We start from the raw sequence: 22,310 nt of genomic DNA on the forward strand, positions 1-22,310 counted from the left end.
ACCTTTTGTACCTTTGTACAATTGTATTGCAAAGGGATATTATTATTATTATTATTATTATTATTATTATTATTATTATTATTATTATTATATTTCCTGGTGTAAATTCTGATCATATAAAATAAGTAATGTTAATTATGTTACATTATTTTAGTTTTACATATATATAATATTTTCAAACTACTCTCTATATAACCACCAACACTTTTTTTTATAGCTACAGATTAAATTTTGGTACAGGTAGCAACATTTGACGTATACCTGTCATATTTTGCTACATGTATCAATTTTTGGCGAAGTAGCAAAAATTTACGTTACAGTGGTGCAGCTAGGGGAGAAAATAGGAGGGACAACGAGGCTTTTGCTTGTAGGAGGGAGCAAGTATGTTAAAGACGGGACTTCCTGCCTGCTAGCTCACAAGAGTTCCTGTAGCCGAGCCCGAGAGTGGAGAGAAAGAGGCATGGCAGAAAATAGCTGTGACTTTAGCAGCTCCGGCTGCCGGAGGTGTTCCATCCTTTCTCCCGGAGAACTGACGCAGACCCCCGGCGCTGGAGCGTCCAAGTGGGTCCGGTTAAACGTGGGGGGCACGTATTTCTTGACGACACGGCAGACACTCTGCCGAGACCCGAAATCATTCCTGTATCGATTGTGTCAGGCCGACCCCGACCTCGACTCTGATAAGGTACTAGGGGACTGGGGTCCGGTTAAGCCGGGGCAGTTCAGACGCTGTGGTGTTAAATGTTAACGTACAGCATACCACGAGTTGGTTCATATTTTGGGGGGGTAGTTTATTTAGTGATATAACATTCTGATCAGAATTGAGAGTCAGAACATTATTTAACCACAGGAAGAAAAAAAAATACTATAGTTAACTAGATAATTCAGTAAAACAATTGCGCAACGTGTACAACTTTAACCATGTTCACGGAACGATGACGACTAAGCGCGTCTGTAATTAATTCCACCCAGATACACTTTAATTACTAGGGCGAGCGCAGCTTCTAATCAGCTGTCTGAGCCGAGCGGTGGATACGCAATGCGCCTGGCTTGGAATTGTGCATCTTAACTTTAAGCTGTGTTGACTTGCTTTGTATCTGTTTTGTATAACTTCATATTCCAGTCGGGAATGCCGGGGAAGAAAGGCGTGACTAGAGAACTGGCTTTTATTTTTACTTTGTTCCGCTACTATAGCAACTACTGACAGCTTGTTTTGAGCTGGCGAGCAGCGGTTAAACCACGTTGCTTGCGCGTTGTTTATTAATAACAGTTTCAATGACAAAAGACCGCTTGTGTTGCTTGTAAACGTCGCCGCTTTTTAAATGAATAAACTTAATGCGTGTGGTATGTTTACTACAGTACTGTGTTGTAAGCGATACATTGTAATAAAAGCAAACATGCATATTACAAAAAGCACATCCAACAAATGCGTGCTTTTCAAAGTGTAATGTAGACATTCTCAGTCTAGTGTGCTTCTGCAGCACTGGCTAAGAGACAAGTCTGTATGTATTGAGTGTGGCTAGGCTGAGGAAGAAAAGGTGCTTGGCAGTGAGTCTTCGGGAATCCTTTTCCTTCTGTGTATTCTGACTTCGAGAGACAAAGGCACTCTCTCTAACAATGTCAAATGCACCATTGCGGGCCGGAATAAAAACCTATACTGTACAAAGCCCCAGCCTACCGTAGAAATAATGAATGCGCTGCATTTTCTCTCAGCAAACCACGGGGCATACGATTAAAGCGCCAGCTCGCGATTTCTGTATTTATTTATTTAGAATTGTTTCGTTTTATGAACTGCTTGCACATGCTCTGTACCCAGTAAGTCAGAAGAAATGCACAGATTTATTTTTTAGTGTTTTTCAACTGGCACCTTTTTAGGTCCTTTGCAGACGCTTTGCAATGCAGTAGGCACAAATGTGCCCTTTATACAAGTTTGTTTTTTTTTTCCAACAAAAGAGGAACTGATGTCACTTGTCTGTACAGTATGAGTGCGTGCTGGTTTTGTTTTTAGAACTAACTGGTTTGAAGTGTGAACGTGTCAGTGCTAAAACCATTTCTAAGGTAGCTGTGAGGCGAATAGTGCATCATTATTTATTTATTTATTTATTTATTTTGGAAGAGTAATGTATGTGCAAAAATGGCAGCCTGTTCATCTGTACACACAGGTGAATGCTACAGTAGTGAAGACACTTGCAGTGTCTGAAGGTGGAGGTAGATTTGCAAGCCCGCTCGTGGTCTGCCTCAAGGTACTTGACTTGCTGTTTCCATGCACCAGCTGTTGGGCTGGTACTGCCTGTCTGTTCTGTGAAATTATATATCCTTCCATTCTGGTGACTGCTATCAAGATGTCTACCTTTTTTTGGTTTGTGTTCCATATTTAATTGATTAGTCCGATTCCTGTTCACACACTGTCGTCTCGTTTGTTGGGAATGGGAAGTGTGGGAAAGGCTGGGAGCAGGAATGAATCAGCACAGAACACTGGGAAAGTGGCCACCACAGGCTGCCTTTTCAAAAAAACTCTGCATGTACAATAATGGCAGTATTGCGTGATCGCACTGTGAGAGGAGGTTGAACTGTCACACAGCAACGTTTCTTGCAGTATAATGGAGAACTTTGACACCTATGCGTGACGTTACTAAATCAAGAAAACAAAACTAAAAGCCAAATTAATATAATATGCAAATGGAAGTAAGTACTGCATGCTGGGAAGTACGTCAGCTGTGCACATCTGGTGGCAGCAGTGCAGAAGTCTTGGATGTAAATCTAGAATGTAATCTGTAAAGGATGTTTAAAACAATTCATGTTCTAGTAAGCCAAATGAGTGCACAAACATTTCATTTCATCAGCCAGTGTCTCTTTTTTTTTTTTCTTTCATGAACTACCCGCCCTTTTAAGAGTTTGTTTGAAGTTTGGCTCTGATAAGCATCAGACGCCATGGCTTCTCATCTTGGCTTGTTTATTCACTGCCGCTTGCTTTTATGCTGTAGCAGAGGCTCTGTGTTCAACTGCTGGCGAATAATGTGTTAATCTTTTTAAGAACGAGCCACTGGTAGTGAGTGTTACTGTAGACCTTTCTTATTGTTTTATAGTAAATGCGTGGGTGTGTGTGTGATGTAATGTAATGGAGCCCTTAGCCATTCCTGTCCTGCATGGTTGTTTTGCTAGTCAAATCTGACACCCACCCCCACCCCCACCCCCCTGCTCTGCTACACCAGGTTGGGTTGCTAAGCTTCAGTGTCTACACAGAGCAAACCACTGTTTTGTTTTGGGGGAGGGTCTAGTTTAAAAAAAAAAAAAAAAAAAAAAAAAAAAAAAACTTTAGGTAGACTTCCACTTGCAATTCAGTCCTCTTGTGGTTTTTTGGTTAGATGGTGAATCATCAAGACTTCCACAGGTTTGGTCTCCCGTCCTTTCCTTTCCTTTTTTATTTTATTTTGCTGCCCCCCCTTGCCCATTTCTGTTAAATTCCTCCAATAATGGCTGCTGTGACATTCTGCATGTACTTTTTTTTTTTTTTTTTTTTTTAATAAACGCAGTCCTGGTAACGTAACCTCCCTGCTTTTGTTCTTGCATGTAGGAACGTGTTTGTGCTGGTTTATGTTTAGAGTTCCCCCTCATCCTGCATTGTTCTTGAGGCTGGGCTGTCGATTGTTTTGGGTTTCCTGCCATTGATAAGTGAGAATTCCACATCTGTGTGGGGATTGTGAGGTCACAGAGGTTACAAAAGCCTGCTGGGAAAAAAGCAAAGCTTGCCCCTATTGCAGCGCACTGTACACATTGATCATGATCATTGGTGGGATTGATTAGGCCAAGTGGAATGCCTATACAGTGTTTGATTGACTCGTGTAAATCTTTCCTGCATTTTATACCTTCCAGAACTTGAGCTGGACTGTAGCACATTGCTTACTCGGTCTTCTGGTTTGACCTGCAGGCTTGTCTTGCCTCTGATGACACTCATGCAACTAAACCCCATTAATACTGCTGCTGCAGTTGCTGCTTCAGTGGAAATAGACTGTTCTACAAATAAGAATGGTGCTTTCATAGTAACACATTACCAAATAACCTTTTTTAACTTGTCTGGATACTGCATGCTGATTAATGCTAATACGTTTCTTAGTATTTATTTTTTCGTATCACATAGCAAATCTGGGCTCTGGTCACTTTGGTACTGTGCATTTTAGCCAGTGTGAAGCACTGGTGTTTGAACTAACTTGTGTTTTCCAATTTGGTTGTAGTGTCGGATCTGTGTGTCATTCGGTCCTTTCTGTAGCATGCCTGGTTGTAGATTAGCTGAAAGCAATCTGCAGGGTGTGCAAACGCTGGTAAAGGACAGATGCTTTCTCAGTGGGGTTCATAATTCTGAACTGCTTCTCTAGAAAAATCTGTGACATGCACCTGATTATTAAGGAGGAAACGCAGCAGGGTTTGAAAATCTCAAGCTCTAAAAAGAACACAAACACGCTGGTCCCATTGCCTGTCTTTGTTTAATCGCTTGCAAACAAAAGCACAAATTACAGTGTGCACTATATAACCCGCATGAGAGCAAAAAGGTGCAGTCCTAAAAGGGTTGCTACTGAATATTTCCTATTTACTGCCTGGTCACATAGGGGAATACATCCCACTGCAACCCATTATAAAATTTATTTGCACCACTTTTAATTAAATATACATTCTGCAACTTGATGTTTCAGCTGCTGGGAATTGCGTTTTCCAGTTACGTCCTTTGTTTCCCAATATTGTAGTTTTTTTTACTTTTCATAGACATGTGACATACAGTATTATCCTGCGTCTCCCCTGCTCCCCTCCCCACTTTTCAATCTCTTCCAAAACTTTTTAAACTTGCAAATGCACTCTAAAAAGGGCACGTAATTGATTGCTTGCAAATTTAATACCAGCAGGAGGCTAAATACATGTATACAGTAGGCAGTTTGCAGCCTCTTACAAAGTAGTTGGTAGTAAGTTTGCCAGGGAGGGAAAACAATATTATGTGGGTAATACCCAATTCCAAGAGCTGAGACTGCTGTGTGTAGTGTTTATTAACCTTGCCTTCAGTGTGTCTGCAGACTGCCGTGTGTGTAGTGTGCAAGCATTACTGATGCCCCCAGTGTGTATTGCCTTCCCATTTTATAAAGACCAGACTGTATTTCCCAGCACAGGGAATCAATAGCCTCTTCAGACACAGATCCTGCTTGCACTGCTCTGCATTCATCACATTGGCTCCGTTCTGCTCTCCGATGGTAGCCTGCAGCGTGCGTGATCGCTGCTCTCCGATGGTAGCCTGCAGCGTGCGTGATCGCTGCTCTCCGATGGTAGCCTGCAGTATGTGTGATCACTGCTTTCACTAGGGCTCAGAGACACCACAGCAGTGCTGAATTATCACCCAGTCCACCCCACTGTTTATGTCCTCTCCAACACCTGGTACGCGCTGCATCTTATTGCATTACTTAAATGGTGACTGTCTACCCTCCCCCAACCCCACAGTACAGGCAGGAAGGTAGTGTGTAATATTTATTTGGCCTAATACAATAAAAGCTTGATTTTATTCTGTGGGAAAGCTATGCATTTGTGATTTAGGTCCACTTTAATTCATTAAAATAATATTTCTGTTCTGTGTGTGTTTTTACTTCTGCAAGTAAAAGGCAATATCAAATTGGATAAGATTACTGATCATGAAGTATTAATAATGTTGCCTCATTCGCTGCCTTTTGAATTTCTTTTCCTTAGACCTTTTGGCTGTACGATAGAAATCCAACAGACCACTCCAAAATATATAAAGGATAATGATTTCTGACCGAATGGAGAATGTTTTTGAATTCCACAGCATTCCTTTTTTCTTGTGTGCCAATTATTTATTGGTGTGTGTTTTTTTTTGTTTGTTTGTTTTGTTATGTTTTTTTAACTTTTAGAGGAATCTAAAGTGATACATTATGTATGGCACTGTTGTGTCTTTTGTAAGATGCACAGACCCTGCACTTGATTTCCAGTACAGCTCCCATTCTGATCCCCTGCCGTGACTTTAATGTTTTCAGTCAGTTGTATTGAAGTGGTCGCAATGTCTTTGTTCTAACCGTGCTAATGGTTGAATTGAAGCAATTAAACCTGCATCCAGGTCCGGAAGCTGTTCACTGCTTCCAGTGTGCCTGGCAGTCACAGTGCCAATGCCTGGTCCAGAACAGTGGTGCTTGTGTCTTTCAATCCGTTACAGTCCAGGACCCTCTTCCACCAGCTCCTTGCTTACTTTAGTGAATAAAACACCTCTGTTCACTTATGGAAGGGCTGCTCAATTTGGCAACTAAAAACTGGTTACGGCTGTCACTCAGGCAGTTTAATGTTCACAGAGTAGAAGCATGTGTGGGCTCATTTTTTCCATCTGTCCCATTTATAAAATGGCACAAATAAAATAGGGACTGTATATATGAAACAAGCTGTATTGTAAACAATGTGTTCTGCAGGTTAATATTCAGTAAACTCGGTATCATGAGCTTGCATCTTCACAGCAGTGGAAAAGAAGCTAATGCTTGAGATCTGGGGATATTTATAAAGCGGATAAACCTGTATACACAGCATTCCGTCCCCTTTTCCAGTCTGCACACCTGCTGTTTTAAAGATTAGGGTGGCTTTACAGAAAGGATGAGAATAAATGACCAGTGCCACATTTATTTATTTTCCAATGATTTTCAGAAAGGACGCCCTACAGGTACACCTGTCTGTGTCATGGTTGAAGTCTGCCGTATAGGCACTTCACTTTGCTAAAGCTTTAAAAGACTGTTGAGAAATCTCAGATGCAGAAAGTGGAATGTCCTACATTGGTAACTGGCCTGTGACTTGAGTGGTTGGTTTTCAAACCCCAAATCATCTTCATTTTTAACATTCCCAAAGGTGTTTTTTTTTTTTTTTTTTTTTTGAGGATTTTGCTAACGACCAAGCACTTTCCAGACTTTTTTTTTTTTTTTTTTTTAAACCTACATGGCAATTCTGCCAGTCTAGTGTGAACCAGGTCTTTGCCAGCAATGGACGTAAACTGGAAGAAGTTTTCCATTGTCCTGCTCCAGTCCTGTCACTCTCCACTTGGAGTGTCTCGCTGCCGTTCTTTTGCCTGGGAAGTGGAAGCTGTTGACTCAGGATTGCTTCACTATAACCATCAGGCACGATTTGCCAGCAGAGTCCTGCTTTTCTGATCACCTGGTGAAGTCAGCTTATAATACTGATGGCAAAAGTTACAGTATTGGAATAAAAAATGACAGCATGTTTTCACTCTTTCTGTATGGTAATGCAGTGATTTTTATTTTAAATATATTTGAATATTCAAATAACAAACAGAGATGCCAACCCCCCACCAACCCCCGGACACAAATTTCCCATAACGCCCCTCTTGGCCTGTAAGCTTGACCATCTCTTTTAACCCCTAACTTGCCAGGTAGTTTTCTCTAAAAGACAGTCCCTTTGAAGAACGTTACCATTAATTCCAGAGTTAGCTATTTTAGAAAAAGAAAAAAAAATGTGAAGTGTGATCATGATTTGAGTTGAAATCTTCGGTAGAATGCGTGGAGCAAGACAGCTGTGTAGCCTGGTAATGTGCGTCTTTGTTTGAAGTGGGATGTTGAAACCAGGCCAGTAGTTGGCAATCCCTGTCTCCACATGTACCCACGTGTTGAGTAGGAAATGGTTATTTTAAATGCAAGCCTTGGCTGTTTGCCATTTTGGATATGTTTCGACAGCATTGCTACAAGATGTTCAAGCAAATAGGATGAACAGTAATATGACCCTCTCTGCTCTGTGCTGTGTTCTCGACTGGGGGATAACTCGACACCTTCGCTTAATTCGACAGACAGTCTTGGTCCCAAATTTTCTCCATGTGAAATATGTATCCTGCCTCTTAATTTTTTAATTTGACGCCACACTTTACTCGTAACTCGACACTTTTTACCGGTACTGAAGGGATAAAAACTATTAAAGACTATAACTCGACCCTGTCGTTTCACATGACTGAACTCTGCTTCACTCGTTTCATGTGACTGAGCTCTGATTGGAAATGGATCGTTCATTCATTCATTCGTTAATTCACTCATCCGCAGCTTTAAAGCTCAGGTTATTCAGGATTACAAGCTTGTCAGCAGAACTTTCAAAGCGCATGTTTTTACATGCAAAACAATAGACAAGGTTTGATATCTGTGTGAAACTAAGTTTTTATTGTTTTTGTTCAGAGTTAATTCTGTATAATGTACATTGCTTAACTTTTGCTATTTTAAGCTAATAAACAAGCCAATACCTAAAAGTATAATCAACAGTTGCGGTTATTTTATTAATTCTTATTTCAATCGAACTATACCAGTTGTACAGAGTTTCTACAGTACTGTATACTGTAATTGATTCATTCACTGCAGTTCTTTTAAACTGTTTTCATAAGTACATTTTACAATAAAGAGCTGTTAAATACTGTAAACGTGTGCGTTCTGTTATGTAGTTACATGTCCTTAACCCTAGTATAGCCTGGCTTATTAAACGTCTTGTAACATTTTTAGATGTTTAGATGCTTTATTAATTTTAGTGTTGCCTGTAAATCTGCATAGACATAACTTTAATTGTGACACTTTTCTGTTCTCCAGGATGAAACAGGTGCCTATCTTATAGACAGAGACCCCACGTATTTTGGTCCAGTGCTAAATTACTTGAGACATGGGAAGCTGGTCTTCAACAAGCACTTGACTGAAGAAGGTGTGTGTTTTTATATCTGCTTTAAAAAAGGGAAGTGTCTACTAGCGGTTTTTGAATCCTCTACCTCTGTATACCACTATAACTCACTTTATCCAAATCTATAAAAAGCATTAAGACGAACATTGCTGCAGTCTCCTAATGGTGCAATGCTATTTCTTCAGGCAATATTGCATTTCTTTTTACAAAGCGGCAGATTAAAACGGAGCAAATTAGGATTATTTTATGAAGTTTCTCTGCATGATGCGTCTCTTTTTTTTCTGTTACCAGGAGTGTTGGAGGAGGCAGAATTCTACAACATCACGTCATTAATAAAACTAATCAAAGACAAGATCAGAGAAAGAGACTGCAAACCTTCACAGGTAGGTTGGAATGAGGTTCTTTGTGCAGCTTCTGCTGTAGCTCGCGTCGTCACACATCTGTGCTTGAGCTGCCAGGAACAGGCTTTAGCAAGATCACTTTCTGTTGCTATGGGGAGGTAACTCTGCTATCCTCCCACACTGTGATTGCAAACAAACAGTGGAACCTCAAGGAAGTTTGTATAAAAAGACACGTGGACGAGATTATCAAAATCCTTGGTTATATATTTCTGGTTTGGTCATTTTATTTTACTGGATGCTTATTTATTTATTTTTATATAATAGCTGTATTGCTTTAATCAGATGTAAGTGATTGGAAGCTGTATAGGTAGTCCAGCAGAGTAGAGGTAATTCTGAAATGCTATCACTGTTTTATTCATGAGTGTTCTATATTAAAAAGAAAAGAGCTTGCGCTTTAAATAGCTCAGTGCATTACCCACTGCTCCCGTCATCACATTAAATCTCCCTTTTGATATTTAAATAAAGTCTATACTTTAACAGTTAAGTTAGAGTACAGTACAGCTGATACAGGCCTGTTTTTTTCGTTTTCTTTAACAAAGAATCGCAGGAAGTGAATGTGACGACGGGACAGACAATTTAAACGAGGTCATTATGATTTTACAGGATGTTTTGCTGGTATTGTTGTAGACCTTTCTTTTAGAAATATATATGATCAGGGTCATTGGTGTTGACTTGGCTAATTTATCATTCCAAGTGAAGTAACAGCTGCTTGGGTTTGTGTGGATCGCTGCTCTCCACAGTCTAAGCTGCAATCACCCCCCCCCCCCAATGGCCCTCATCTGTGGAGAGCCTATCTGAATACTGATTTTGTGCAACTCTATACAGTAGACCTCTTCAGTTCCGAATGTAGCCCTGCACCGGAGATGGCTGTGAATCTATTGTAGGGTGCATCCAACACTGTAAAAGGCTATTACCTATTTCTATTAACTATTAACTATTTCCTCTTTTTTAGGTGCCCGTGAAACACGTTTACAGAGTTCTACAATGCCAGGAAGAAGAACTAACGCAGATGGTCTCCACCATGTCTGACGGCTGGAAGTTTGAGCAGGTACAGCGATGCTGGCAGCAGAGTCTTCATTGGCAGTCTGAGTGCTGCAAGGCTGATTTTCACACCTACAGAAGTGCTGCAGATGCATACAGTTTGCTTTTCAGAGTAACTTTAAAATTAGAATAGAGAGATTCTGCACTAACCCCTACACTAACTTCATCTGCAAGCTAGTTTCACGTTCACTGTGTCAATAGTGCTACTTCTGCTGAAGACTAGTCCAGAGGTTGAGGCTCACATGATTAGTGTATATTGCAATCACATGCTTTGTGAGAGTGCTGCATGACATCACTAGCAAAGCCTGTCATGTAGTTTAGAACTTTACCTGTTGTTTGGGGGTCTTGTTTTTTTATTGGGGGGGTTATTTAAGGCAACGTAGTTTTTAATGAGATGAGAGAGTACATCACACCACCTGTAAAGTCTTCAAATGCAAAGATTTCTGCCGGGCTTCTTGTTAGCAAAATATAAATCTAAGATGTGTTTTATTATCATTTATAATATTTGGTATTGAGTGACAAGTTAAGTCTCTACCATTTACTTTGCATTTGGATTCCAATGCCTGATTTGACTTACCAGTCATAAAAATAAAACATTTCTAAAAAGCTGCAACAACAGTGTGCCTCTAGAGTACTTGAACAACAGTCCTGCGTCCCTCTGTGTGTCGTGTACCTTCCTAGACTAGATTTCATCCACCTGGAGTCTTGTATATAATTCAAGCCGCTTCAAAGTTGTTGGAAGTATGCTCAAGCCAAATAGCGTGCATCTGTGTGTGTGTGTGCTCCGTTTCTGTTGCAGACAAGCTCTGGAATTGTAAAAGTACACGTGTCATGTTTCAATGCCTATTGGTAAATGTGCCCGTTGTATAAAATTGGTTTTTATGCGTTTTTGTTTTTTGCGGACGTGGGGCTGGGGGGCTCTTTGTTCTGCATCACTGCTGAATCCGATTACATGTTACCCTGTTGATGTTCAGGTCTGTTCTTTATATCTCTGTTGGAATGGAAATCCGGAGCATTGAGATTTTGTATGTGGCAAATCCTGTTTATTTTTTATTATTGGGGGGGGGGGTTCTGTAACCAACTCTTGCGACTGCTGTTTTCTGGACCCCATCCCTTGCACAAAGCAGCCCTGAAATCTGGCTGTCGTAAGTCTGCTCTTGTGACATTAACGCTTCTTTTTGTGCATTTTTGTTTATAGGCTGTATTTTGTGCAAAAAAAAAAAAAAAAAAAAAAAAAAAAAATTATATATGTATTTTCTTTTTAAAATTTTCAAAAAAGGCATGGGGGGGGGGGCCTTATTCTTTTATCTGCAGCCTGTTGATTCGATGCAGAATGACCACACTCTGTGCTCTGATTGGTCGTTGCAGCTTGTCAGTGTAGGTTCCCCGATTGGCTATGGCCGGGACCACCAGTCAGAGTTTCTGCTGATTGTGTCGAGGGAAGTGAAGGGGGAGGAGCCCAGTGTCCAGAACAGCAGCGGCGAGGTGTGTCTCACCATTCCCTCCCGAGTTTCCTCTCGGGTTTGCCTTGCATGGCTTGCCTGCCTTCCTGCTGCTTCCATCTCTGCATTCATCCACTGTTCTGTCAGGTGTCCACCACCTCGTCATGTGTGTGCATGTGGATTTATTTATTATTATTAACTCTATTAAATCTATCAAAGTGTGTGCATGTGTGTAAGTTTAATGCTAGCCAAGGCGAGGTTTCAGGGTACACTGAACCCTTTCTGATTAACTTTTTTGGTGAACACCACCCTTCAGGCAGATTTCTTTTGAACTGTAATAAAGCCCATGACTCGTGCACTATCTACGTGTTGGTGTGTTAGCGCTTTGGCTCAACTCTGCTAAAACCTAGACAAAATATTGGGTGGACCTGCATGGATTACATAACCCATCTACGCATCTCTATTGCCTGCCCTCTTTGAAAATACCCTGCTGATTGCTGTACTTCATGCTGATTCCATCCAAGCTATGGGTGTTCCTGAATGGACACCTCTATAATATTGAAACTAAGAATATTGACTGTGATGCACAATTCATGTTTCCCCCTTCCATGATTTGTTTAAAAAAAAAAGAATTCTAAGAACCTGATTAAAATTGAATGCGAAGACAATCTTCTAATTCTGTGTAATGCAGTTTGTGAAGGTGTTGGATGGGCTGGAGTTCAGGCTAGCATTGCATGGTATGACTACAGGCAGTGCAGCACAAAGGGATTCCGTGGCTGTGCCTGTTTTTGTAACAAGTGTGTGTTTCTAGCCAAAACTAGTCAATGCGTTTTTATAAAACACACAACATTGTTTTAAGTTGCTGTGGGATTTATTTTTCCAATATGTTACAGATTGTTTGTTTGTTTGTTTATCATATCTACAAATGGCAGTATCTAAACATTGAAATGCACAGCGCCGATCACGGAAAAGCTGTAGTCTTTCTCTATGGTGCAGGCAAGCTGGTGTTTTTAAACTTTGTACAGCACTGTTACAGGGAATGTTATTTCCTGAAGTAAAGAATAGGTTTTTTTTCCCCTTCGGTTGTAGAAGACTGTTCTTGCTAGCCATGGAATCAAGGGTGTTTTTTTGGGGGGGTGGGTTTTAAAGTTTGCTTAGTCTATTAAATAGAAGGTTTTTACACCTCTGTTGTACTTGCTCTCTGCCGGCTTTACTAAGAAAATATTAATAAGATGCTGTGTAAGTTCGACTTGCCAGAATTAAGGTTGGCATGGTGCGGTCACCTCAGAGCCCTGCAGAAGATCTGTTTACAGGAGGATCTAGAAGCTGATTTATATTCATTACAGTAGTCGGGCATGCCTGGACATGTGCAGCAAAAAACAAGATATTTTCAATTGGAGAGCCAGCAGCACAAGAGGGCTTGAACACGTTTGCTACAGCTTACTAAAAACTGTGCAGTAAGCGAAAGAATGGCTGTTGGGTTACAATTGCTTACAAAACCATCTGCTACATACATAGACCGTATGGGGGAGGGGTATATTTTATATCTTTTCATGTTGATTTCTGAATTAATTCTACCATTGTGCCAAATGTGCACAAGCAGGAGGCAGCAATTTTAATTGCAGCTGAGAGATCTGAGACCTATTTTCCTAAGCAACCGAAAGAGGAGAAAATCTATTGGAATTCCCTGGGTGAGAGCGAGTGTAAAACAAAAGGAGAAGAGGCATTATATGCTATTTACAGCTTGGATACGTGTCCCAGGCTGCTGTTTTTAAATGCAGTCAGACCAACATTAAAAATATGTGCCTGTGTCAATATTAAAATCTTCCTGGGTTTTACAAAATGCATGGAGATATTTTTGTTTCTTTAAAAACCCTTATCATTGAGCAGGTTTCATTGTGGTAACGTTAGTATATAATCTGTGTCATTGTATTTGTTCTCAGCAGGAAATCTAGGAAGCAGAACTGTAATGGAAATCTATTGTGCAAATGTTTTTTGTAGTTTTGTTTAAACCAGCTATGGTCTTATTTGTATAACCAATATAAATATTTTATTGTTGAAGTAAGTTTGCTGAAAGATTTCCAGCTGCTGTAAAATACCTTGTGTTCACTTTTTTTTTTTTTTTTTTTAATTTTAAAATGGCATAAGCACTAAATGCTAGGAGAGATGTTTTAAAACCAACAATGGAAATGTTTTCAAAACAGAACGACATTGCCATGTGTGAATTGTATTTTTCTGGGTTTTTTTTTCCTAGCTGGTCAGTATTGGTTCTTCCTATACCTATGGAAATGAAGACCAGGCAGAGTTCTTGTGTGTGGTGTCCAAGGAGTTGCACAACACCGCCTACGGCACCAACAGCGAGCCCAGTGAGAAAGCCAAGGTAAGGACAACTCGAGAGCACAGTATGAGCGGGAGGCTTTGTAGCACTGAAATGATTACAGCATGTTCCTAATCTGCATAATGATACTGTTTAAATGATTAACCCTCCCTGGACTCGTGCTGTTAGAATCTCCCTGCCGGAGATTAACTTTCATAACCTTACCGTGTGTTGCCTGTTTACATGGCAGTAAGATGGGCCACAAGTGCTACAGTGTTGGTTATAACACTCCCCCCCCCCCCCCCCCCCCCCCCCCACACCCCCCCCCCCCACCCCCCCCCCCCCCCACCCCCCCCCCCCCCCCCCCCCCACCCCCCCTCCCCCCCCCCCCCCCCCCCCCCCCCCCACCCCCCCCCCCCACCACCACCCCCACCCCCCCCCCCCCCCCCCCACCCCCCCCCCCCCCCTGTGTTGGTCACATTTACCTACAGTGTGTGAGGGGGCTTACACCAAGTCTATCCCCCCCCAACCCCCCCCCCCCCCCCCCCCCCCCCCCCCCCCCCCCCCCCCCCCCCCCCCCCCCCCCCCCCCCCCCCCCCCACCCCCCCCCCCCCCCCCCCCCCCCCCCCACCCCCCCCCCCCCCACACACCCCACCCCCCCTCCCCCCCTCCCCCCCCCCCCGTTGAATTTCTATAAAAGGGTTAGAGGGTCAAACACCAGACAGATAAATTTTACGCTAACAAGAAACAACTTAGTGTTCAAGGACTTTCTAGTAGATTTTTACATCAAAAATTTTTAACTTCAACACCTGTGTAATGTGGTTGTGATTCACAGACCCTTGATGAGTGCTGGGATACAATTTGTAATTGGGATTGTGAAGGCACAAGAACCCACATGTTGTGAAGGGTAGGTGGCTCATACGTGAAGACCTAAAGTAGAGGTTTTTTTTACAAGAGCGATCCGTGTGAATGGGGGGAAACTTCTCATACACGATAGGCGTCTGGTTTTCATCTCCAACAACTGCACTTTTAATCTTGCAGTGATGCAAATTATTTTCTTTCCTTTGTTTCTTTTCTTTCCTCTTGCATGCTGACTCAGAGTGAGGATGAAGAGACGGATTACGATATGAATGACTCTGATTAAATTTGAACTGTAATGTCTTGGTGAGCACAACAGCTGCCCCTAGAAGCCATGTAGACTCTATCTCTCTCTATCTGTCTATCTCTATCTGCACATGTACAGTACCAAGCCAGCTGTCACCTTGTTTTACTCTCCCTCACTCAGACTCGTTAGATCATCCTGTTTTGATGTAGAACTAGATGTCTAAATAAACTCCAGGTTCCTTTTTGGTTCTTTTGCAGCAATGTTTTTAAACCAGTTTGCAGAGGAATTCTATGCAAAATAGAACACAGGTAGAGATGTATAGAAAACGATTAGGTGTCTGGATAATTAAATACGTGGCGGACCTAATTATTTTAAAATGGAACTAAGTCATCTGGAAACAGCTGCATTTCTTTTTTTTTTTTTTTTTTTTTTTTTTATCGCCATGACTCCTGTGCACCCAGTTACCGAAATCTACGATCACACTTGACTTGTATGGGAACTTTTTTTTTTTCATTTCCATGCTTTTTTCCTTCTGCCTCCCTATTGTGGTAACAAAACGATCCTATGTACTATGAGCTCTGTAGAAACTAAAACTTCAGGAAGAGTTTTCTACCTCGTGTTTTGAAAGTGCCCCTTTTTAAAATCCAGGCAGTGTCTTTATTTCAGATGCAGTAGCATGACCTCCGAGTACACCCAGTCATGTTCTGTTTCAGGCGCTCCTCGTGTGTATCTGTGTGCTGCTGGGGTGAGCCTCGTGACCTTGATTGTGGTTTGTTTTGTGTGCCAGGGAGACGGGTGATTCATGATCCTGGTGTCCTTTCAGGACTGTCAGTATCGACCTAGCTGCTGTGCATTAGTAGGGTTAATACTTGTTGTTCTGGTAATGACTGTAAACTGCAGTGCAAGTACAATCTGCCCCTTTAAACAGCCTTCCGGTGAACTCCACACAGTCCTCAAGTGGTTGTCTTGGCACAGCCCTGCCCTAGTCTGTGTCATTGGCTCTCTTACAGAGCTCTAACTGTGTACAAGCCTGCTAGTGTTTGCCCATTGATTGCTAATGGCAGGGAAAATTCATACAAAGTACTAACAGATGGCTAAAAAGCTTACTGTCCTGTATTGATCGGAAGCCATTTCTCTAGCTAACCGGCCCTCTGGTTTGGTGAAATGCCTAACAATGTTTAATCGCCCTGTTTCAGCTGCATCCTTTTAGATATTTATAGGGCTATCTGTCATAATGATCTCTCCAGACCCCCCCCCCCCCCCCCCCCCCCCCCCCCCCCCCCCCCCCATGGAAGCTTTATGCAGTGTTACTGTAAATGTGTCTGTGGGAAGCATTTCCAGTCTCTACAGCAATAGATATCGTTAGTCTTGTACTGTATAATGCTACATGTGTGTGTTATAATACCCTTCTGGAATTATTGCACAAACATCAATTTATGCAAGAATTTTTTATTTTTTTTTTTAAATGTTTGAATAATCCTTTTTTCATTGTTTAGTAGTAGTATTCTTTCCAGGGGAAAACTTTCTTAAACATTTGCAGAGTTTCAGAAACAAGAAATCCCTTGCAATATTTAACATGATTCAAACTGAAAAAATTCCTAATGTATACATACAAAGCAAGACACATTGTCCAGTTGTGTTACTTAAGACCACTGAGATGCTCCGTCATTCAGAGCTCCCTTTTTTAATTTTTGTTTTTTTGCATTTTGGCCAAGTGATAAAATTCCAGGTTGTTCTGCGTTCGTTGGAGCTCTAATAAGGTAATGGGTTTGATAAATTCCACCCAAGTGCATCAGGACGGTCTGAAGCACCATATTTTTGCATCAGGGCTAGTAAACGGATAACACGTGCCTTTGTTTTCTTCCAGATTCTGCAAGAAAGGGGATCAAGAATGTGAAGCCACAGTATTGAAGACTTTCCTTTTGATTTTCAAGCACAGAAAGAAAGCCAACACATCACCGCGCTGAAGAGCTTTGGCATAGATGAAAACTACTAGGCTGAACTTTTTTTTTAATTTAGATTTTGTATATATACTCTACAGACAAAAAGATTTAAAAGATTACATATATAAAAACACCACAAGTTGGTTTTAAACATTTTTTTGCCTGTTCAGTGTACAGGACCAAGTTTCTAACAAACAGTAAATATTGAGAGATTACTGACTTAGTCTTGCAAGTCTGATCATTTGCACAAACTGCAATGCAGCGGGCTGAGCAGAGTACATTATGCAATCTAAGCCAGCCAGTAGTGTAGGTTTCCACCGTTTTGAAATGTGTGTCAAGTTTGTTGACCCAGTAGTGTTCAATAGGGCTGTGAGGGAAGGATCGCACCATGCTTCTTTCGCTCTGTTCCCAGAGTGATTGGCACAAACAAAGCTAGCTCCCTCATCTAGGATTGAGAAGCAGGCATGGAAAACACACAAAGGTCATACTCTGTTGTGTGTTGTCTGCTATATCAATTCATTTGAAAGTATTGACAGCTAACCCTACAGGAGTGGATTAGAAATGTATAGGGTCCACTAAATTTCTTCACTTATCAAAAAGGGAGTAGAATAGATTTGAAATGATTTTATATTTCTGTTAAGGACCAAGTCAGAAAAAGGTGCATTAAAAAAATAAAATGTAAAATGTGAGTTTACTGAAAAGCAGAACAGTGTTCTTTAATTAAAACGATGCTTCCTCCAGAAATGCATTCACTTAAATTACACGTTTTGATCATTTTCCAAAGGAACGTCGCATATACAGTACAGTAGCAATGCTTTTTTAAAGGACACATATAGGTAATTGTGGTTCAGGTTTTTTTTGTGTGTGTGTTAAGATATTTTGAAGAGCTTTCAAACATGCATAGAAAGAACAGATTCCTGGCCCAAATACAGAGATTTCTAATTTTAGGTTTTTGATTTTTTTTTTTTTTTTTTTTTTTTTTTTAGTATGCATACGTTTAATAAGGAACAAAAATCCATATGGCAAATTAGACCATACGTTTAACTTAGTGTTAACTGAAAATGGACATATCCACAGCACTGATCTACTGTACAGATGTGCCATGTTTTAAAATTCGAACTATTCTGTGTGTGTACAAATACACAGATAGATACATAGAAGGTAGGCATAGGTACCTCATTTGTACAATTTATTGGGTGTATAGATTAATAATAAAGGGCACGATTTACTGAGAGGAAAGATAGCTTAATGAAGACGGTGATTTCAGACTGGTTTTATTGTATATAAAAAGAAAAACTGAATTGGTTTCTAAAGGCTTTTTATAGTTTCACTAACCCTTAATTAAGGTCAGTGTGCACACAGACGCACACAAACAGACTGAGTATCTGTCATAAACTTCTAAACACGCACACACATGCAGGAACGCTTCAGTGTAAAATACCAAACCAGTTTTTTTAGTACTAAATATTTTTTAATAAATGTTGTATATTGTTATACATTTTACAGGTTTGGCTGAAAACCTTGCATTCCCTAGTTTTATACAGAAGCAAGTTCATTTAAGTACCAAGCCAATATATTTCAATAATAAACTTTTTTTTTCGTCTTTTGTTGACCTGGTTTTATATGAAATAAAACCTGCTGCGTAATCCAGTTGAATTAATTGGTTTTATTTATTTAACAAGTGATCCTTCCAGTTTAGGATATATTCAGTTGACGCAGAAAGAGACCAGTAGTATATGCTGATAAGGAAGAGGTTGTGTGCAGGAGAGAACTGACGTTTGGATCGAACATATTAACAGAAGTGTGAGCATTTTCTCACACACATTGCATCTTCTAACTGCTGCAGCTTTTACCTGTTCAACTGGTTTAGGTGAAGTGTGCTCTATGCAACTGAACACAGTAAAAAGAGCTTCTAAAATCAGCTCCAGGTTTTGAAGTGCTCCACGCTGCTTTCAGTATGACTTGCAAAATGAGGTTTAGACCTCTTATTTATACTCTGTAAATGACAGGGTTGTTTTTTGCATATTGAATGTTTTTTTCTTTTTTTTTTCTTTTACAAAAACATTCTCCTTTTTATAGTTTTATATGGCCTTCAATGTAACAAAAAAATAAAATTTAAAAGCAGTTAATCTATTTACAATGATGAATGAACCGGTACTTTTATATATATTTTTGCATGGCTGTACTAGCTTAGTCAAAGTATCTAGTGTGTTTCTTTTTATATTTGACTTCACATGGCAACGTTTGTTTTTGACGTTCTATTATGTGTTCTAATGATGCTTTTGAATTCATTTTTGTTTTTTTAAACAACTTTTGCACCAGCTTGTTAATATCAGTACTGTGTTTTTAGTTCTTATATCTTATTTTCTGTTAATAAGGTTTGTATTTATATATAAAATACCCTTTGACCCACAGAAATGTGGCCTGTGAACTACCTTTTTGTTGACAGTCTCTTTTCTGTTGTGCATACTGCTATCCTGGTTTTTATTAAATTGCTTTTGGTTTTCAGTAGTTTTGTTTGTTTTAACCCTGTAATGCACATTGGGGTATCACATGTAATATAAATCACGTTGTTTCAAAATGTCGTTGTCCCCCCCCCCCCCCCCCCCCCCCCCCCCCATTTCCATTCACACCAGGAAACCAGTCTGTTAGTCTCAATCTCGTCTCGTTTCTATACCAGCCACTGGCAGTGCCAGCTGGAGAGATCAAGTTCTTCCAGCACGCAGTCCTGCAGTAACTGGGGCTAAGAGTCCCAGTTGAAACTGATCTGATCTCGAGTTGCTGCTGATGGAAACGAACCAAGTCTGACTTCAAACCGCTTTCAAGTCGGTCCCAGGGGTAAATGGAAATGTAACAGGCACCTATTGTATTTTATTCACATTGCTTCAAGTCCTTCCTTTTTCTAAGTGTTGATCAGCAATCAATATCACTTAGTTTTTTAGTTATCTAAATGGTAGATATAAAGCTGGACTGTAATTGAAGTGAGGGTGAGGGTGGGGGAGTAGAGGTTTCTATTACCTTCTTATTGTGACCTAAAAGCATTTTTAGTTTTTTTAAAATGAGCGAGATTGATCGCGAGTAATAGAATTAGTCATCTAAGTGGAAACAAATCATGTGTGTGTTTGTTTTTTTCTTCTAACCACTTTCTATCCGTTAATGTGGTTTTTACCAGTGGTCAGGCACGTGTAGTGCTGCAATACTGAATTGCAGAACCTGTATTTGTTCCGATCTGGACGTGCTGAGGGGCTCATGTGGAAGACACTCGCTGCTGAGTCACATGGTTGGAGAATTAAATCAAGAAACACCTTTTATGTATCTTATCAAATATAGCAACAAGTAGACTTCTGCTCACTGCGATGGCTTTATCACAGTTCTGGGTCTGGTGGGTAGACGGAAGAGAAGAGGAAGTCTCGGTTGAGTTGTCAATGTTTGTATTGCTGTGCATGAGTCTCCTGGCTGTGTGCAGGAAGCTATGCGCTGTCTGATTGGAGAGGAAACTTTCAATGACTCCCTTGGCACTCACCCAGGTTTACATCATGTTTTTTGGGAGTTTTTGCCTTGTGTAAACATTGTCAGAAAGCGTGTTGACTGACCAGTTTGTTTACGTTCCCAGAAAGTAGCTTTACGAACGCTGGAACACTCTGTAAGCCAAGCAGGCTACAGTGGCATTTGCATTAAAAAATAAAATAAAAAAAAAAACTCTTATTTTTTTTATTTTGTTATACTGATAACATTTGACAGCAAACACTTTCAGAAAAATAGAACACTGAGCTCACTGATTCAATCCGTGTGTGAACCCTTGTGTTGATGCACCCTCTAGTGTTAGCAAGGCAACACTTAAGTCAAGTAAACTATCTATTTCATGATCTTATTATATAAACTGCAGGGTTGTTAATTTGAGCTTTAACCTTCGTTAGCACTACTATAAATAAAAATGTTTGCAGGCTGGCATGTATTTGGGTAGTTATTTAATAGGTAAACGATTTATGACATGGGGATCAATATACTTTATATTCCATCTATCGAAATTCAGACATTGTTATAATGTAGTAGCGAATTTTCACTGCATCTATTGCTGTAGTATTTAAAAGACTGGTCCCACTGGAAATTAAATATACCTAAATAGCCTTATAGCCTGGAATTAAAATGCATTTTTTTTTTTTTTTTTTTTTTTAATCTACTCATCCTACCCCAAAAAAATATTCTAGAAATTTGTAGAAAATTCATTAAAAATAAAAACTGAAATAGCTTGGTTGGATAAGTGTCCACCCCTGTTGTAATAGCAATCCTAAATTAGCTCAGGTGTAACCAATCGCATTCAAAATCACACACCAAGTGGCCTCCACCTGTGTTAAATTATAGTGATTAACATGATTTCAGGATAAATTCAGCAGTTCCTGTAGGTTCCCTCTGCTGGGTAGTGCATTTCAAAGCAAAGACTCAGCCATGAGCACCAAGGCGCTTTCTAAAGAACTCTGGGACAAAGTTGTTGAAAGGCACAGATCAGGGGATGGTTATAAAAAATATCAAAGGCCTTGAATATCCCTTGGAGCATGGTCAAGATGATTATTAAGAAGTGGAAGGTGTATGGCACCAAGATCCTGCCTAGATCAGGCCGTCCCTCCAAACTGGATGACCGAGCAAGAAGGAGACTGATCAGAGAGGTTACCAGGCCAATGGCAACTTTGCAAGAGCTACAGGCTTTTATGGCCAAGACTGGTCAAAGTGTTCATGTGACAACAATATCCCAAGCACTCCCAAATCTGGCCTGTATGGTACGGTGGCAAGAAGGAAGCCTTTACTCAAGAAAGCCCACCTTGAATCCTATTTTGAAATATGCAAAAAAACACTCAGGAGATTCTGTAGTCATATGGCAAAAAGTTTTGTGGTCTGACGAAACTAAAATGGAACTTTTTGGCCTAAAGGCAAATTGTTGTTTGGCGCAAGAACACTCCCAAAGAACACCATCGGTGGTGGCTGCATCACATTACGGTGATGGTTCTCATCGGCAGGGACTGGGGCACTTGTCAGGATAGAAGGGAAAATGAATGGAGCAATTTACAAAGACGGCCTTGAGGTAAACCTGCTGCCCTCTGCAAGAAAGCTGAAACTGGGACGGGGGTTCAGCTTTCAGCATGACAACGACTCAAAGCACACAGCCAAAGCTACACTGGAGTGGCTAAGGAACAAAAAGGTAAATGTCCTTAAGTGACCCAGTCAGAGCCCTGACCTAAATCCAATCGAAAATTTGTGGCATGACTCAATGCTCCCCAAGGAACTTGACAGAGGTTGAACAGTTTTGTAAAGAATGGTCAAATATTACTAAATCTAGGTGTGCAAAGTTGGTAGAGACCTATCCCAACAGACTCACAGCTG

At 40.6% G+C, this 22,310-nt stretch overlaps 1 protein-coding gene across 2 annotated transcripts; it reads left to right on the forward strand.

Moving 5' to 3' along the window:
- Positions 1 to 398: 398 nt before the first annotated feature.
- Positions 399 to 19,442, forward strand: LOC121330949 (BTB/POZ domain-containing protein KCTD5-like). 2 transcript variants are annotated; one of them, XM_041277956.1, is made up of 7 exons: positions 399 to 682; positions 8,601 to 8,709; positions 8,977 to 9,068; positions 10,039 to 10,134; positions 11,496 to 11,612; positions 13,824 to 13,949; positions 16,859 to 19,442. In XM_041277956.1, the coding sequence occupies exons 1-7, from the start codon at positions 461 to 463 to the stop codon at positions 16,886 to 16,888; spliced, it is 792 nt and encodes a 263-aa protein (XP_041133890.1). In that variant the 5' UTR covers positions 399 to 460; the 3' UTR covers positions 16,889 to 19,442. The 2 variants fall into 2 exon arrangements, with proteins under 2 accessions (XP_041133890.1, XP_041133891.1); XM_041277957.1 differs by lacking the exon at positions 11,496 to 11,612 and having other exon boundaries at positions 400 to 682.
- The last annotated feature ends 2,868 nt before the right edge of the window (positions 19,443 to 22,310 follow it).

This window comes from Polyodon spathula, chromosome 18 (genome assembly GCF_017654505.1).
Source record: "Polyodon spathula isolate WHYD16114869_AA chromosome 18, ASM1765450v1, whole genome shotgun sequence".
Taxonomy (NCBI): Eukaryota; Metazoa; Chordata; class Actinopteri; order Acipenseriformes; family Polyodontidae; genus Polyodon; species Polyodon spathula.

Coding starts and splice junctions, on each gene's coding strand:
- LOC121330949 (XM_041277956.1), top strand. CDS start 461: ATGGCAGAAAATAGCTGTGACTTTAGCAGCTCCGGCTGCCGGAGGTGT. Junction 10,135..11,495: donor ACGGCTGGAAGTTTGAGCAG/GTACAGCGATGC, acceptor TGGTCGTTGCAG/CTTGTCAGTGTAGGTTCCCC. Junction 11,613..13,823: donor TCCAGAACAGCAGCGGCGAG/GTGTGTCTCACC, acceptor TTTTTTTCCTAG/CTGGTCAGTATTGGTTCTTC.